This window comes from Sycon ciliatum, chromosome 7 (genome assembly GCF_964019385.1).
Source record: "Sycon ciliatum chromosome 7, ocSycCili1.1, whole genome shotgun sequence".
Classification (NCBI taxonomy): Eukaryota; Metazoa; Porifera; class Calcarea; order Leucosolenida; family Sycettidae; genus Sycon; species Sycon ciliatum.
Window position 1 is genome coordinate 14,190,842 of NC_088649.1, and position 17,266 is coordinate 14,208,107.

A 17,266-nucleotide genomic window follows, 5' to 3' on the forward strand; every position below is an offset into this window, starting at 1 on the left:
ATTAAAGCCAATTGCAAGCATTTCCGGGCATTTGGTGCCATTTCAGTGTACGGTAACTACAATGAAAGACTTTTTGATTCTGCAAAAACCAAGAAGATGCTACGATCGGGGACAAACATTACCCTCCCCCGGGAAAAAAATTCAAAAATTGAAGCCAATTGCAAGCATTCCCAGGCATTTGGTGCCATTTCAGTGTACATGGACTTTTGATTCTGCAACAAACCACAATCGGGGACAAGGATTTGCCACGTTTGCGCTGAGATCATCGCGCTTTGTTGCAGTGTGCTAAAAAAAAAAAAAAACGGCCGAAAAAGTGGGGCGGCCATGGCCGCCCCGACCGGTGCGATTCCGACGCCCTTGATATATAGTAATAAAAACTGCTTTATGGCAGTTTTCGAAAAAAGGTTATTGTGTTCTTATCCATGGACCCTGTCTAAAAAGTAAGAAATTAACGAAATGTGATAGCTGAAAATTAAAATTTCACACAAAACCTCACAATAATCACAACACTTGAAATGCTGCTTTCAACACTAAACTTGTACTGCACCAACAATTTGCAACATGCATGCATAGGAAAGAGGATCACGAGGGTAAAAGGTCTTCTACATGTAGCTTTTCATTCTGTGTGTGATTATTGTGAGGTTTTGTGTGAAATTTTAATTTTCAGCTATCACATTTCGTTAATTTCTTACTTTTTAGACAGGGTCCATGGATAAGAACACAATAACCTTTTTTCGAAAACTGCCATAAAGCAGTTTTTATTACTATAATTTCTTTTGTTTTTTTCTGTCACCAATCAATGGAAAGCCCAGGCCCCTATATCAATAACATTATGTAAATGATGGCCTTCATATCATATCAATACCGTATTAAACGCATCGATGTGCAAGCCTTTTCTTGCAGAAAATGGCACTAGCATAATGATTGTTCGCCTGCGGGGAAACATGTGAGTAGTGGTGGTGATACTTTTTTTATACGGAGGTCATTCTGTGCATGTTGCTGTTGCAGAATGTCATGACTCATAAATGTCATAAAATTGTCTTGCCTTTCAGATATTTCAGATTTCCCCACCCTCTATCAGATTTATTTGAGAAATGTAGCCATGCGCCAGGTGCGTGTCGCAGATGTTTTTGTTGATGCTGTGTTTATAATGGTTTATAATCATGGGTTATCGTGATAAGGTCATCCGGCATCATATTGCACTGAAGTCGTAATCCTGTTGATGTCGATACAACTTTTGGAAGTAGATCAATGACTTCAAACTGTTAGCCCACGATTTTCTAAAACAACACAGCAAAGGAGGAACAGTAAACATGTATTAAAATGTAAACAAATACATTGCTGAGTCCGACACCTCGTTCCAACAACTACACTGATCCTGAGGATAAAAGGGGCAAGGCTATGGTTGGAGGTACTGAGAGATAAACAAGGCACTCCATGATAATAAAATCTTACACATCTTTTGGTGAGTATGAATGATATCCGGTCGAACCTCTTTAGGACGAACACCAAGGGACCGATGGTATTTATTCTGTGAGTTTGTCTTAACCTATTTTATAACCAGTGAATACTATTATTTCTCCAATAGACATACGAATAGATTTCTTCTACAGCGAAAGATTCTAAGCCACACTGACTCATTGACTCGTCTCGTATGAAACAAATGAGTCACTAGAGAGGTTCTGCAAAACGAAAATGCGTACAAACTTTCGCTATACATCATGAAGTGCGAAACTTCGCACGAACTTTCGCAACTTTGGACGCGAAACTTGCAGGGAACGCGAAATGAACTGTCGCAGGAAATTTCGTGAGATCGGGTCATGGCGTACGTGCACTTGGCCCGCGCAAACAACGAAAATGTGCAGAACGCAAAGTTCGTGCAAAAATTTGTACACACTTTCGCAAGGACTGTCGCGAAACTTCGTTCGAATTTTCGTTTTCCAGAACCTCTCTACTGAACCTTTCTTTAGCAACATGACGGCAACATAAACAGCAACAGAGAAAGTACGATACATGTACAGCACATTCTTGCAGGTACTACAGGTACTACAGGTACTACAAACAGATTGCAGATCGTAATTCTTGCTTTGGCGGCACGAAACTTTATTTGGGGCAGTGCAATCTCGGCGGTACTCACAAATCAAACAGCCCAGACTAGTCATGGCCCAAATTTGCTCTGCCCACATCGATATTTTGCCGCACAATTTTGCTGCAAGATTTTCGATATTCTGCTCGGCATTTCCTTTCTCTGTCGATATTTTGCTTTCATTTTGCTCGAGCTAAAATGAGTTTCAAGGAAAAATCTACAATCACTGTCGCTGATGACTACGGAATTTTTGATTGGGCTCCTGCTGCTGCTCAACTTTCTACAAAAATGTAGCCACGAGTCTGTTTTGTCCTACTTTTATGCTCGTTTTCAACCTTGGTGACTGATTGTGTTGGGAAACTCCCTAAGAAGCCTTGGATTTTCCGAAAAGCCCACCAAAACTCGATATTTTGCTCGAAACTTGCCGGCAACTTGCGCATCCGATATTTTGCTCAAAGAATTGCTAGCAAATTTGGGCTATGACTAGCCCAGACTCGAGTAAACAAATACAATCATACAAGTACGAGATTTTCACGAGACCATGTACCATACTGCACCCATTGGCTTGTGTCGTATGAAGCAAACAAGTTACTGAACCTCTCCACAATGGAGATTTTCCCTGATATGCGAATTTATTTGGCAAACTCGGTCAATGAGTCCTTGAACCTTTCCCTCCAGATTGGGAACTGCCAACGATAGTATGCCACTGACCAGTGCCTTACTTGTAATGTACCAATGTGCAATGAATATGAGTATTTCGACCACACATCTAACATAAGCCTTACCGTCAAGAAGGTGAACTCGCGTTCTTCGCACACTGTAGAAAAGGACAAAGAGATAAAAATGGATCCGAATAAAATCAGCACACGTTTCCGTAAATGAAAGGGTGAGCATAAGCAAATAAATCGAAGGAAACCGGTCAACTCAGAGATCACGTACCTCATCGAGTATTCCGTGAAAGGAGGCTTTGGCAGCGGAAAAGCTAAATTTAGAAAAGAGATCCTGTCAGCTTTTCCATTATTTATTGCATTCCGCCCAAAATGAGCACACTTTTCGTAAATGAAAGAGTCAACACAAGCAAATGAATCAAAGGAAACTGGTCAACTCACCTGTCATTGAGTAGTATTCCGCGAAAGGAGGCCTCAGCGGCGCCGAAACGAAATAAGCCAGGCCAGGAGACGAAATATCCGAAACAGCTCATGCAAGAAGCAGTTCCAAAGAAGGAAGTTCCTCGCGCATGCACATATCCGAACACGGATCCGCGGACTGCATGCACTGCATGCAACACAATGTCTGCCGTGCATGTGCACAGCACGCGGCTACCAGGCGTTGGTAGATCTAATACCGAGTAGGCAAAGCCCGATTTTGCCAGGGAAGGTTCGATATTTTGCCGCAAAATTTTGCTGGCTCATCGTCGATATTTTGCTTTCATTTTGCCAGGCCACTCGATATTTTGCTCCCTTTTTGCTCCAAAATTTGTGTCACGTGTGAGAAAACTGACCGAAAGTGGGTTACGTGTTGGCAAAAATGAGAAAAAGTGAGTCACGTGTTGGTAAAACTGTGCCGAAATGAGTCATGTGCACCGTATATGTGTAAAATCTCCCAATTCCCAGCCAACACACCGATATTTTGCTCCATTTTGCCAGCAAATTCCCTTCCAAAATTCTTCGATATTTTGCTAGCAGAATTGCTAGCAAAATCGGGCTATGCCTAATACCGAGCACCTTACGTAGAGACTTACGTAGCCTAAGTGAAATACCGAGCACCTTACGTAGAAACTTACGTAGCATAGCGGTGTCGTTTTTCTTGCCATGTGAACACAATAATAGAAAAGCTGACAGGATCGCTTTTCTAAATGCGAAGGACTAAAGGGACCCTCACTTAATTTTTACCGACTTTCGCGGCAAAAAAACACATTTCGACACGCGTGTGTGCTGGACGTCTGCGCGTGCACGACAAGACGTGTGAGCTGGCTGACAAGTGAGAGCCAGGGAGTCGTCAAGTACCGGCGTTTGACGACTCCCGGCCTGGTGAGAGCATGCATGCATGCATGTCCAGCTGGCGGGAAAGGGAACCTAAAATTGTAGATCGATGGGTTGAATCTGAAATTGTGGATCTACACGAGGTTTGTTTTGATGTTCTGATACTTGTTGTAATGGCTAGTGATCTTGCAAACTGTTACTGTGACTTTTCCAAGTCCTACTGATATACCTTGTCAAATCAGATGCCCTGTAGTAGTCTTGGTGGAAGCAGACTGGAATGCGTTGAATTCGTAGCATCTGAAATTGAAATTTATTTTTTCTGGAGTGACACTGACAAGCGATGGCATTGGCGACAGGAGAACTTTGCTTCCTTCCAGGAGAGCTGCATCGCAGTTGGATCCTGTCCATGCACATGCGATCATGCTGTGTTGTAGACAGTGGAGAGCTGATTTTGACCCAAGAAAATAGTTTTGAACATTCATGAAGAGGATATTGTTGCTGTAGCTAGCTGACAGACATAGCTTGTGGCAGTGGTGTATGAAATCAGCTTGCAAGGTCTGTAGCAACTTGATCATGCAGAGAAGGAGCTGAACTGCACACGCACTCGCTACTGCTCTCGCAAGATGATTGGCTTCTCTCCAGTGATCCAGCCCCCTCAACGCATGGATCCACTGCACTTTGTCGTCGAACACATCAACACGCCTGTTGACGTTCACTGGGAAAGGTATCACTTCACGATGAGGAGCACACAGCACTCGTGGAGGCTTGTGCCGGGTGAGTGGCTTCTCTCCAGTGATGCAGGCCACCTGGAGGCATCGGGCCAAGTGCGTTCTTTGCCGCAAGGGCCATATCAAAACAGCAACACCAGCGATGCCACCACTTCCCGACTTCAAGACAACTGGACCACATCAGTCATTTGCCATAGCTGGTGTCGGCTATGTCATCCCCTTCTATGCACGCCAGGGTCGAGATCGGTCACAACTCAAAGAGATATGTATGTGTGTTTACATGCCTGCTGACTAGGGCTTGTCATTTCGAGGTTATCTCTGGACTAGGACGGTTTTCTCCTGGCTCTTAGACCCCGATTCACCATGCGACGTGGTGTGCCACAAGAGATGCAATCGGACAACGGTACCAATTTCCGTGTGGCTGATCAAGAGGTAAAAGCAGCTGTCAAGTTTCTCGACACCTTCAGACTAGCAGCAGAAAGGTCATACCGCGACATTACCTGGTACTTCAAGCCACCAAGTGCACCACACTTTGGTGGTGTATTCTAGGTAATGGCCAAGGCAATAAAACTAGTGCTGCATGAAGACCTTCAGCTGCTATTGCCACAACACTTTCTTATTGGCCATGCTAGGGCAACTATTGCTGCTGAAGCCAACACATCTACAATGACTCAAGCTCACCCAAGAAAGCGCTGGGAGTTTGTGCAACGTATTGTAGATCAGGTATGGAAACGTTAGCTGAAAGAGATTGTTCTGAAGCTAAGCGTCCAAGTGATGTGGTTGCTTCAACAGCATCACCCTAAGGAGATATCGTGCTTGTGATGGATAAGCACACCGCAACTGCACACTAGCCACTTGGACGTGTGCTTATGACCTATCCAGGTAAGGATGGTGCTGTTCGGATAGTAGAAGTTTAAGTAGCTGGGAAGGTATACAAGCATGCAGTTCATCATCTTGAGCCACTGGAAGTAAAAGGTGCAAGTACTGAGCGAACTGTGATTGTTTTCATATTCATAGTAAAGAAAAAAAGATCAAAGAACTACAAGTTATGCTATACTGTCCACTAACACCACCAGTTACTTGACAATCAGCTCATGCAATAACAATAATTATTATAACATTGCACCAAACTGACCGACAGTACTGACGTTCTACAACAAACTGGCTATCAGCTCTAGCACGTCTTGTAGGTGCTTGGTCCTTTTCTTCCATCCGAGTTTTCATATTCAATTGCCATTGTTTTTGTCATGTTTTTCTTCTTGTTGTCTTCGTCTTTTACTCACTCATGTGATATTTATCACTTTTCTTTCACGAGGGAGATATGTTAGATTTAATCTCCTATTTCTGTGTAATTTACATGTACTACTGTGTTCAATGGTGGTGAACCACGATGCATTGATCATCATGAATGCATGTGACATGCGTCACAGATCTGGTTTCTATTGCTGGCATCTATTACGCCTGACTGCTTTCCGCCTTGGATTTGCATTCACAACTAAATGTACAATTATTTCTGCATGGCTACATGCATGTACGATGCAATGCTGTTAAAATTTATGTTGTTGCCTGTTCATACTGTCCTGGAGCTGGAAGGACGCTAGTCTTACTTACTTCTTCTACTTTTAGTTGTTGCTATCTTGCCTAAATGGGCAGTTAATATTTGCAGCAGTTGTGCTTCGGTTCATAGTTGTATCAAGGAAAGTTAGAACATATGGTTCTCTGTGCTTGTAAGACCACAGTGTAGCAAATGTAACACCTTGCATGCTGGAACTAGCTGGCCGCACACATGCACTCTTAGCCACAACAACAAATAGCACCCGAATATATACCCTCCAGTTGCATGAGAATAGTGTTGTACATCAGTAGTACTAGTAGTACAATATTCTATCACAACGAAACCCAAAAAAGCATGATGGGAATAAGTGATCAATGTTGAGAGAGTGTGTGTGTGCTAGTGTTCATGAGAAAGCAACAAAAGAAGAGAAACTGAAAGATAGAAAGAGCTTGTGCCTGTGTGTTAGAGAGAGAGAGAGAGAGAGAGAAACTGACAGACACAGAGATAGACAAAGAGAGATACAGTGTACGTCAACAGAGAGTGAGAGAGACACACACACACACACACACAGAAAGAGAGATGGAGAGACAGACAGAAAAAAGAGAGTAAGTATGTGAGAAAGCGAGCCAATACTTCGTGCCGAGCTTGATCAATACGCGATCAATAATACAGTCAAATAAGGACATCCATGCTTTGTGAGTGAGTGTGTGAGAGAGAGAGAGAGAGAGAGAGAGAGACAGAGAGAGAGACACACACACGCACACGCACAGAGACAGAGAAGAGAGAGAGTGAGTGTACGTCAACATGCGTGTTGAGATGTTCCACGACAAAGTGCAGTGGATCCATGCTTTGTGAGTGTGTGTGTGAGAGAGAGAGAGAGAGAGAGAGAGAGAGAGAGAGTGAGTGTACGTCAACATGCGTGTTGAGATGTTCAACGACAAAGTGCAGTGGATCCATGCTTTGTGAGTGTGTGTGTGTGAGAGAGAGAGAGAGAGAGAGAGAGAGAGAGACAGAGAGAGAGAGAGAGAGAGAGACGCACACACCCACACACATACATACACAGAAAGAGAAAGACAGACAGAAAAAGAGAGTGGGTAGCATCAAGAAGTAGAGACTATACCAGCAGCTTCGACTAATATTCTTCAAGTTCTAGTTGGATGTGTATTGAAGACAATGGTAAGGGGGGGGGGGGGGGGTGTTATTGGAGTTGTTCATGATGAACAGTGTATCTACTAGGCACATGTTGCATCCATTGGTCCTGTTTGAGTGACAGTAGGCATGCAACCGGACAATGTTGGCGAAAGGCTGCATTACCAAAGAATTTGGAGAGAAAGAGAGAGAGAGAGAAATGCAGTGGATTCACGCTTCAAGGTGGCCTGCATCACTGGAGAGAAGACACTCACCCTGCACAAGCCCTATCAAATGCCACGTGCAGTTCATCATCGTTGAGTAAAACAATCACCAGTGCAAGCTGAATGGCATGCTCCATGCCTCGCTTCAACACACCGCGCGGTATTTTTCACGTAGCTCATCATGCTTCAAGGTAGCCTGCATCACTGGGGAGAAGCCCCTCACTCTGTACAAGCCTTCACGAGTGCTGTGTGCTCCTCATCGTGGAGTGACACCTTTTTCCAGTTATATCTACGTCAGGCGTATTGATTGATAAATATGGTGGTAAAGACACACCTGGCAGTATGGCGGTAAACACACGCCTGCCCACACACGCTCTCTAGGCTGCAAAGTTCTGGCACAGAGCTCTCCTTCTCACCACCAGCACCATCAGTTCGCGCCTGGTCGATGCATGGCTGGCGGTATCCGGCATAGCAGGCTGGTACATCAAGTAGCGCATGGCACATAGATGATGACACAGCAACGACATAGCTCGATTGCGACGTACGTTTCGTCCCCGCTGGACTCATCAGGCAAAGGCGTATTGATGCGCAGATAAGTCATGCATTGAGGCAGCCTGTATCACGGGAGAGAAGCCAATCACCTGGCAAGAGCAGTAGCGAGTGCGTGTGCTGTTCCTCATCGTGGAGTACCGTTAAAACTAAAAAACATGCGCCAATGGAAGTTGCTTCAGCACCTTCTCTGCCATGATCAAGTTGCTACACAGGTCCTCATCGTGGAGTCGTATCTTTTCCAGTGTACGTCAACAGGCATGTTGATGTGTTCCGCGACAAAGTGCAGTGGATCCATGCTTTGAGGCGGCCTGAATCACTGGAGAGAATCCAATCACCTTGCGAGAGCAGTAGTGAGTGCGTGTGTAGTTCCTCGCCGTAGAGTAACGTAGAACATGCACAAGTGTAAGCTGCATGGCACCCTTCACATCTCGCTTCAGCTCGTTCTCTGCCATGATCAAGTTGCTACAGACCTTGCACGCTGATTCCATACACCACTGCCACAGGTTATGTCTGTCAGCTAGCTACAGCAACAATATCCTCTTCATGAATGTTCAAAACTATTTTCTTGGGTCAAAATCAGCTCTCCACTGTCTACAACACAGCATGATCGCATGTGCATGGACAGGATCCAACTGCGATGCAGCTCTCCTGGAAGGAAGCAAAGTTCTCCTGTCGCCAATGCCATCGCTTGTCAGTGTCACTCCAGAAAAAATAAATTTCAATTTCAGATGCTACGAATTCAACGCATTCCAGTCTGCTTCCACCAAGACTACTACAGGGCATCTGATTTGACAAGGTATATCAGTAGGACTTGGAAAAGTCACAGTAACAGTTTGCAAGATCACTAGCCATTACAACAAGTATCAGAACATCAAAACAAACCTCGTGTAGATCCACAATTTCAGATTCAACCCATCGATCTACAATTTTAGGTTCCCTTTCCCGCCAGCTGGACATGCATGCATGCTCTCACCAGGCCGGGAGTCGTCAAACGCCGGTACTTGACGACTCCCTGGCTCTCACTTGTCAGCCAGCTCACACGTCTTGTCGACATGTCGTGCACGCGCAGACGTCCAGCACACACGCGTGTCGAAATGTGTTTTTTGGCGGGTAGTCGGCAAAAAATTAAGTGAGGGTCCCTTTAGTCCTTCGCTTTCTAAATAGAATAATTATAATACTTTCACACAAAACAAGCTCGGTGCAGCACTAATCACGGCAGGGGAACCCGACCCTCCACCATCGCCAACTCACGAAGTGGTGGTGGTGGTGATGGTGGTGGTGATGGTGGTGGTGATGGTGGGGGTGTTGATGGTGGTGTTGATGGTGGTGGTGGTTGTGGTCACGGGTGGTGGTGGTTGTGGTGATGGTGGGGGTGTTGATGGTGGTGGTGGTGGTGACGGTGGTGGTGGTGGTGGTGGTGACGGTGGTGGTATGATGGTGGTGGTAGTGGTGCTGCTGCTGATGGTGATGATGGCAAGTGTAGGTCCACTTCGTAAGCTTCCCGTCAATCCTTATGATGGCCCCTGCTGGATGAGATTGAAGTCGTATTTGCAGCAAAGAGACTACCCGTACATCCGTTTCTGATGGCGTAGGGTTTTCTATGAAATTCGACCTTTCTTTGTGTAAAGCCCGGAAGGTCTTTTTCAATCCCATTTTGGTCGCTTGTAGATTATGGGAGTCCTCTTGCCAGGCTTGGCTTCCCAAAACTTCAGCTGCATGCGCCGTTTCCTAAAAAAATTGTAGCGGTCAGTGTTTTTGTAGCCGACCAAGGACCTTCTTCGATCTTCGCTGTACTCTGTTTGTACGTAGATCTGCCCTCCTGGTCCCACGGCCTAGCCTGCCATTCCGAGGAATGACAACCGCCATAACGGGCATAGCTGTGCCATACCTGTGTGTTTTCGGTGTCTCTGGTCCTCTGAAGTCAAGGGTCGCGCAGAAAAAAACCCCGCGCGGTGTAGATCTACGACTCATAGCGTTCGTTAGCTAGTCGACGGCAGCTGGCAGATTGCAACAGTACGGTAAATACGCGATCCACTCGTACAGCTAGTGCATATATTGTCGCTTTCGGCCGGGGACTTGGCACTATCTACGACAAAGTAGAAGTAATGGTTCTAGCGGCTGATACTGCTGAAGCTAGCATACAGGGCGCTAGGAGAAGGGAAGGGCATCTGTTATAACGCGGGGAACTGGTTGTGCAGTTTGCTTTTGACAAGTTTTGCTCGCTGTCTCAGCTCAGGTCATTTGCATCGATCGCGACAGTCAACAACAACATGGCGACTTGGTAGTGCTTGTGCATGCAGCCATGCGTACCTGTACACGTGCACCGGCGCGGCGACGGCGCCGGCGAGTGGCGACTCGTACTCTGCTGATCTGGCGAGTTATGTCTACTTATGATCATGCATGTGACCCGCGAGGACTCCCAAAAGCAGCGCTGCCAGCATGCAGCTTGGAAATAAAAAATCCGAAGAAGGAGCCGGAGGACTGGTAAAGACTCTTGTTTGCAACAACTAACTTGATGGTAAATGAAAGCAGGCGTCTGCCAGATTAGGTAGCAATGTTTTTTCCCCGATTCCTCAACTTAGTGCATTAGAACTTAGAAGCTGTGCTAGGATAGAATTGATCCGGCATCCCCTAACTTCCACAGCAAGCTGCGTGTCGAAGAACGTGTAGTAGCAGGAGAGAACGAAAGGCGTAAGCTACTGGATCGTTGCTCGTTGCTGGTCCCGTGTCAGGGCAACCTGAGGATGTTTGGAGGAGAAGTGGAAAATGCCGCCGTCCGTCGGCAGGTAAGTGCGTCTGTCACCCTCCACTCACATTGCTAATAAAGCGTAGGGAAGTACGAGAAGCCCATGTACGAGTCAGAGACGATCGGGATGGTGACAACGACGCTGGGGTACACAGATTTTTAGAATAGAAGCCGCGAAGCCGGAACGCAATTCTGACTCGCCAGCATGCAATACGGCTTACTTTGTCGAATACAGTCAACTTCGCCAATAACGACTGCGGATATAACGACAATTCGCGAATAACGACCGAATTTCCATGCCCAGAGCAAAGTCCCATCTAACTGTATACATTTAACTTCGGATATAACGACTATCTGAATAACGACAATTCGCGTATAGCGACATGCTTTTAGTGCCCCCGAGGTCATTATTCACTGCTTGAATAACGACTTTCTGGGCTTTTGACAGCTATTTCAAGTACCTGTCAGTCAAGTACATGTACCTGTCATGCAGAAGTACCAGAACCTATGGTGATAAAAGGCACACATGCAAGAAAATGCAGCCAAGGGGGGGGGGGGGCTTTTTCTTCCTTTTTTATGTTGGCTTCAAATTGTTGGATTTACCAGCACACCTGTATGTATACAATGTACATGTAGTTGTACATGATTGTACAGTAATCATCATACATGTACATGTACATGTCCCTGGCCCTGAAGATGGCTCAAAAAAGCATATTTTTCAATTGATTTCCCTTGCATATTGAATTTTTAGTTCCTTTCAACTGCAATATGAAAATAAAGTACACATTGACATAGAGCAAGAAAAGAGCTGGATTTTGATATGCATGTCATACTATACAAAATATGGGTTCACATACATTCAAATGGGACTTCGGTTATAAGGACACTTCGCGAATAAGGACACTTTTCTGATGCCCCGCCGAATGTCGTTATTGGCGAAGTTGACTGTAGGCGATACCGGGTGAAAGTTGACGGTGCGTGCTTCGTGAAGGGTCATGATTTGGTGAATTGGGAGCCGCGTCCTTCACTCAGAAGTCTGTGACTTGATGAGTTTGTAAATCGCGTTCGCGGAGGAAGGACTCAGGTCAGGAAGGGAAGGGGGAAGGACAATCGTGGTGCTCTCGACTGAAGTCTTTTACTCAATGAAAAGAAACTAAACTCTGGTGGGCTAATGACACCCGGCAAAGCAAGTCCAAAAGATCGAAATCAGTTTACGATGGTAAAAGATCAGCGTTCACGATGCGTTGCTTCGGAACTACGTGAACCAGCGCGAGAAGCACAGATTCGCTGGTCAAATGTACAGTGCGTATCGGTTATAGTGTGGTCGTGTAAAAGAATAATTATACTGCCTACAAGAATGAACTCTCATGTTTTCATGATCATAACATGGATTTCAAGTGCACATTTATTCTTACAAGCAATTTTATCCCATAGTAGAATATATCGGTCCTAAGAATGGACTTTGTGTAGCGAAACATGCCAGATCGGTACAAAGTGTATCGCCTGCAGTAATAACATAATATTATGTCCAATTCCGTTCTGATCTGACTCTCGTTGCGTCGTAGTGCTGCATGATTCAACTGTTGTGATCATGTAACTCATGTTGCATAGCCACATGGTAAGCCTATGCGACTATGACCAGCCACACTACACACAGTGCACAGAAGTACTGCGTTGCATGTACGATGATCTTCCTGCCCCCTGCGCACATGCACATGATATGCCACACTTGATTTATCGTGTGTAAGAAAGAAAATTTATATCGGAAATAAGAATAGAAAGTCGTTTTTCAAACATCCAAGCTATAACCGATACCTACTGTACATCGTTTTATGAGTGTTTGCATTTCCAACATCATGCACACGGGTTGGCTGGGGGAGTCAACAACGCGACATTCGCAGACGTTTCCGGTACCTCTGATTTGTTGACAACTACGATAATACCGTTAGGTTGATTGCAAGTCATGCCACCAGGGGCCGTAGATCCTGTGCCTTCCTCAGTGGCAGAGCCTGCTGTTCAGTCTTGATGACAGGCAAAGTCACTGCTTGACCTGCACTGGGTGCACGTGTTGTAGCAGCAGCGTGTAATACACCTGGCTAGTTGAGATGATGATAATACTGTTCAGAGCCGCCAGAAGCAGATCTGGCCATACCATAGCCTTTCATACAGTGTTGTGTATGATATAGCAGCTCCACTGTGACATTCTCTCCTCAGTACTAAGCATGCATTGGTGGCTAACAACAAGTTGGTCTGGTGTTGACCTGACCAACCGGACCAGTTCTGGCTGGCTGCTGCTAGCAGGCGCGTAGCACCGCCGTTGGAGGTGGTTCGGCTGGAGGGGGGGGGGGGGGGGCTGGGGTTTCCAGCGGTAAAATTTTGACATTAGGGTGCAAAATCCTGCATTCTGGGCACTTTCGGCACTTTTCGGGCGAGAAAGTGGTCCAGCCACAGCCGGACAGGCCGGACCAGCTGCCATGCCCCTGGTTAAAATGACGGTACAACCTCCCCCCCCCCCCCCACACACACCTGGTGTAATGCCCACTGTCCGTGTATGCACCCGGGTACCGCATGCCAGCACTCTCTTTCCTTCGAGTCGAGCCCACCTCCGTATGAACGACCAAGGGCGAAAGCACAGGCCTAGTGTCCAATGCAGCGCATGCCAGCTCCGAGTGTGTGTGCAAGTACATACTTATGATAATCACATGGCTGATCTACAGACTGGGCATCCCACACCTTGTTGTTATCACAACGAGTGCGGGATCTCAGATTCGACATCTCGAATGGATAGCCACACCTGACTTGAGAGCTTGAGAAAATTAACACACTCCATACTTGACTCGTACCCCCCCCCCCCCCCCTCTCACCACACAAACACACACACACAAACACACACATCAACTCAACCATGGCTGTCTCACGCCCACTTTGCACTTGATGAAATGCTCACTTACTGTAGAGGCAGAAATTTTCGTCGGTCAATAATTTCGTCCAACTCCAAAAAAAAGGAGTTCGTCCGGTTGAAAATGTCGTCCATCGATCATAAGAGTGTGTAGAAAAGCTGGGCAAATCGACATTAGTCCTACAATTTAATTTAGTCCAAAAGGTCGTTGGACGAAAAAGACGAAATTAAATTCCAGACTGTATATTGTGATGTCTTAGTGCTAGCTCGTAACGTGTTTCAGATTACATGTAGTAGTGTGAAGTATGTAGTGTGAAGTATGTGTTGATATGTAGTGTGAAGTATGTAGTGTGAAGTATGTAGTGTGAAGTATGTAGTGTGAAGTATGTAGTGTGAAGTATGTAGTGTGACGTATGTAGTGTGAAGTATGTAGTGTGAAGTATGTAGTGTGAAGTATGTAGTGTGAAGTATGTAGTGTGAAGTATGTAGTGTGAAGTATGTAGTGTGAAGTATGTAGTGTGAAGTATGTAGTGTGAAGTATGTAGTGTGAAGTATGTAGTGTGAAGTATGTAGTGTGAAGTATGTGACTGTCCCTGTACTGTCTTATAAGAGCCAACTTTGTATCGTTCTTCTCCTATATCCCTGATGATGCCCTCCTGGGTGAAAATTTGGATAATTTCAACTGTACGTGGTGTAGCCAAGGGCTGTTTGTGGGTTGCGAGTTGGGTATACTGAAAATAATCACTATGTTTGTAGAATTACCCGTTACCCCTGGTGGTAGCGAATATGTTGACTGGAACATCTGTCTAATTCACGTATACGCCCGGCCCCACATTTGCGCTGCCTTCTGTTATGTGGCGTCGGGTACAACGGAGATACAAATCTTTTAAAAAAAAGCACGCTACCCAGGGTTTTTAGCGCTTTTTGGCAGCCTCCTTCCAGGCCCGCCTGATGTGTCATGAAATCTTTCCGAATTCTACTGACGTAGAAATCACATTGACATTTCACCATGATAACTGTCCCATTCCGTATGCCTACTGTAAGCCGTGGAAAACCAGGAAACACTTGCGCCGGTTTTTAGTTCACGATTTGAGCGCACAATGACAAATTTGCACCTGGAGATGTTTGCGATTGGAGTCAATTTCCTCGGTTTCTTTACTACACTTGTAGGTTTCGCATTGGCTTTTGCGATCTAACACTCATCGCGAAAGCCGCGAAGGATTCCGGGTTAACAGTACAGTCTGACCTCGCTTAACCGCACACATTCGTTTTCCACAAAAAAATATCCGGATAGACGAGGGAACCGGATAATCGAACACTGGTTATGTTGGATGCATCATGCATGCTGTGCAGCGTAATGATACTCATAACTGTACATAGCTTTCTCTCTGTCTCTCTTGCATTCATAACTGTGTGCGTGAGAGCTGCTTTCACACCTCTGCATGAACTCTGCATATACCGTACGTGAGTACTGCTTTCACATGCCTGGATAAACCCCGCACGAATGCACCGCTTTGTACGCACGCACGCTCCACACTTTCCATCCTTCCATACACGGACGAGTACTTGGGGACTCGGGCCTATGTTGCTTGTTGTAGCTCTACTCACTTGACTGCTTTGTTCGGACTTTCACTACTAGCGGTTCTGTTGTTTGGCTTGTAAATAAAGATGTTGGTAAACCCTAGCTCAGCAGTTTGCTACATGCTCTACATCTGTACCCAGCTATTTTCTTCCGGATGGCGAGGGATCGGGATAAAAGAGGACCGGATAAGCAAGGTCTGACTGTACCGCCTTTCCTGTCAGGCTGGGTGTGCCATGAAAGTGCTACTACTACCATAGTGTCTTGTATTAAAAAGCCTATCTCACAGAAGCCTACAACTGTAATAAAAACTCGGATGTTGAGCCAATAATAATTATATGAAGAGAAAAGGACCGATAAATTACTACGAACTTAGAAGTTGCGACTTCGGCGGTAACAGTCAGGAAGTTGCTCGTTGGTAATAGTCAGGAAGTTGCTCGTTGGAGCAACCAACTTCCTGATAAATTACTAGTTATGACTAACAGTCCACCAAGTCAGGTCGTCGAATGTCTCAATATCCTTGTCAGTTTTGTGCCTCGTTGTCGCACTATCTGACTAGATATTATCTCGTTATCTTGGTGGACTGTTAGTCTTCACTAGTAACTTATAGGTCCTTTTCTCCTGGAAGCCTGTTTTGAATAGGAGCCTGACTTTTCAAGATACACTGCCAGCACATTATACCCTGGTTTTAGTGTTGACACGCACGCGGAAATACCCGGTTGGAATGGAAGCCTGATGTGCATATACGCTAGCGTTGGTATCAGCTTCAACAGGAGTATTAAAGCCCGCCTTTGAGGGTATGTAATGAGATAAGCTGGCCAAGCAAGTAAAAGCCGGCCAAACCTAACAGGGGGAACAGAATGATTCCTGAAGCGAATGCAGGCCGACCGACCCCTCTCCTGTTGTTTTGTTCTGTCTTCCTCCTCACTGACCTCAGACTCTCCTCATCCAGCTGGTGTTGTCGGTTTTGCTTGCCGTTGCAACACCAGCACTCTGTTCCGGCTCCGGTTCAGGTTCAGGGTACTATCCGCTACCGGTAGGTGCACCACCGACGACATCACACGGTCTACATTCTGCCAATAGTAAGTGCCAGGAAACAGTGATCATCGATGGCATGTTGCCTTGGCAGCACCATGGCTGCCGCCACATGAGCTGCAAAAGGAGGATCCACGGGCGCCCGGCGTGAACTGGCTCAACCCCCCCCCCCCCCCGTTGTCTACTACCGACAGTACAGACCATTCAGAAAAAAAGATGAGCGCTGGCTCTGGAGAGCGCCCATATTTGGCGATTTTGTTGTACACTGTGCAGTGCCGCGAGATTCGAAACTTGAAAAGGGTCCAAAAGAGGTACCTCAACTGGGGTTCGAACCGCAAATGTACTGTTATGCAAGCGGAGTGAACGGCCTGGATTTTCATGGTTTTCCCCAATTCAGTGCTTTGGGGACAAAACCTGGCCGAAATCCTATTCTTATTATGGCTTGCTCTTTGGAGAAATAGACTTCAAAAATACATTTGGAAGAGCATTCCATGGGGATTGCCAAAACAATTGTGACGAAAACTCAAAATTTGACCCGTTTATGGCCAAAAGCTAGGATATCATCTTTTTCAGAATGGACTGTAGACCTGTACCAAGAAGGGGCCGTGTGTGTGTGTGTGTGTGTGTGTGTGTGTGTGTGTGTGTGTGTGTGTGGGTGCGCGTGCATGTGTGTGTCAAAAAAATCAAAAATACGGATTCACTGATGCCCTTGGATGATGATCTTGCTGCTAACCTCTTGTAACGTTAGAATG

The 17,266-nt window shown here is 45.8% G+C and overlaps 1 protein-coding gene and 1 long non-coding RNA gene across 3 annotated transcripts in view; one reads left to right on the forward strand and one right to left on the reverse strand.

Moving 5' to 3' along the window:
- Positions 1-1,166: 1,166 nt before the first annotated feature.
- On the reverse strand, positions 1,167-3,332 carry LOC135821318 (uncharacterized). The gene is made up of 3 exons (XR_010554329.1): positions 3,196-3,332; positions 2,872-2,903; positions 1,167-1,280 (listed from the first exon to the last, which is right to left on the reverse strand). It is a non-coding gene; the product is annotated as an uncharacterized LOC135821318 (long non-coding RNA).
- A 7,199-nt stretch (positions 3,333-10,531) lies between these two features.
- The window catches only part of LOC135821067 (uncharacterized), a 12,721-nt gene continuing 5,986 nt past the window's right edge, over positions 10,532-17,266 (forward strand). Inside the window, exons 1-2 of one of the 2 annotated variants that reach the window (XM_065334128.1) lie at positions 10,532-11,041; positions 16,417-16,561. In XM_065334128.1, coding sequence (XP_065190200.1) covers positions 11,000-11,041; positions 16,417-16,561 — 187 coding nt within the window. In that variant the 5' untranslated portion in view covers positions 10,532-10,999. The remainder of the gene's footprint in view (positions 11,042-16,416; positions 16,562-17,266) is intronic. The other variant, XM_065334127.1, reaches the window with a different exon arrangement.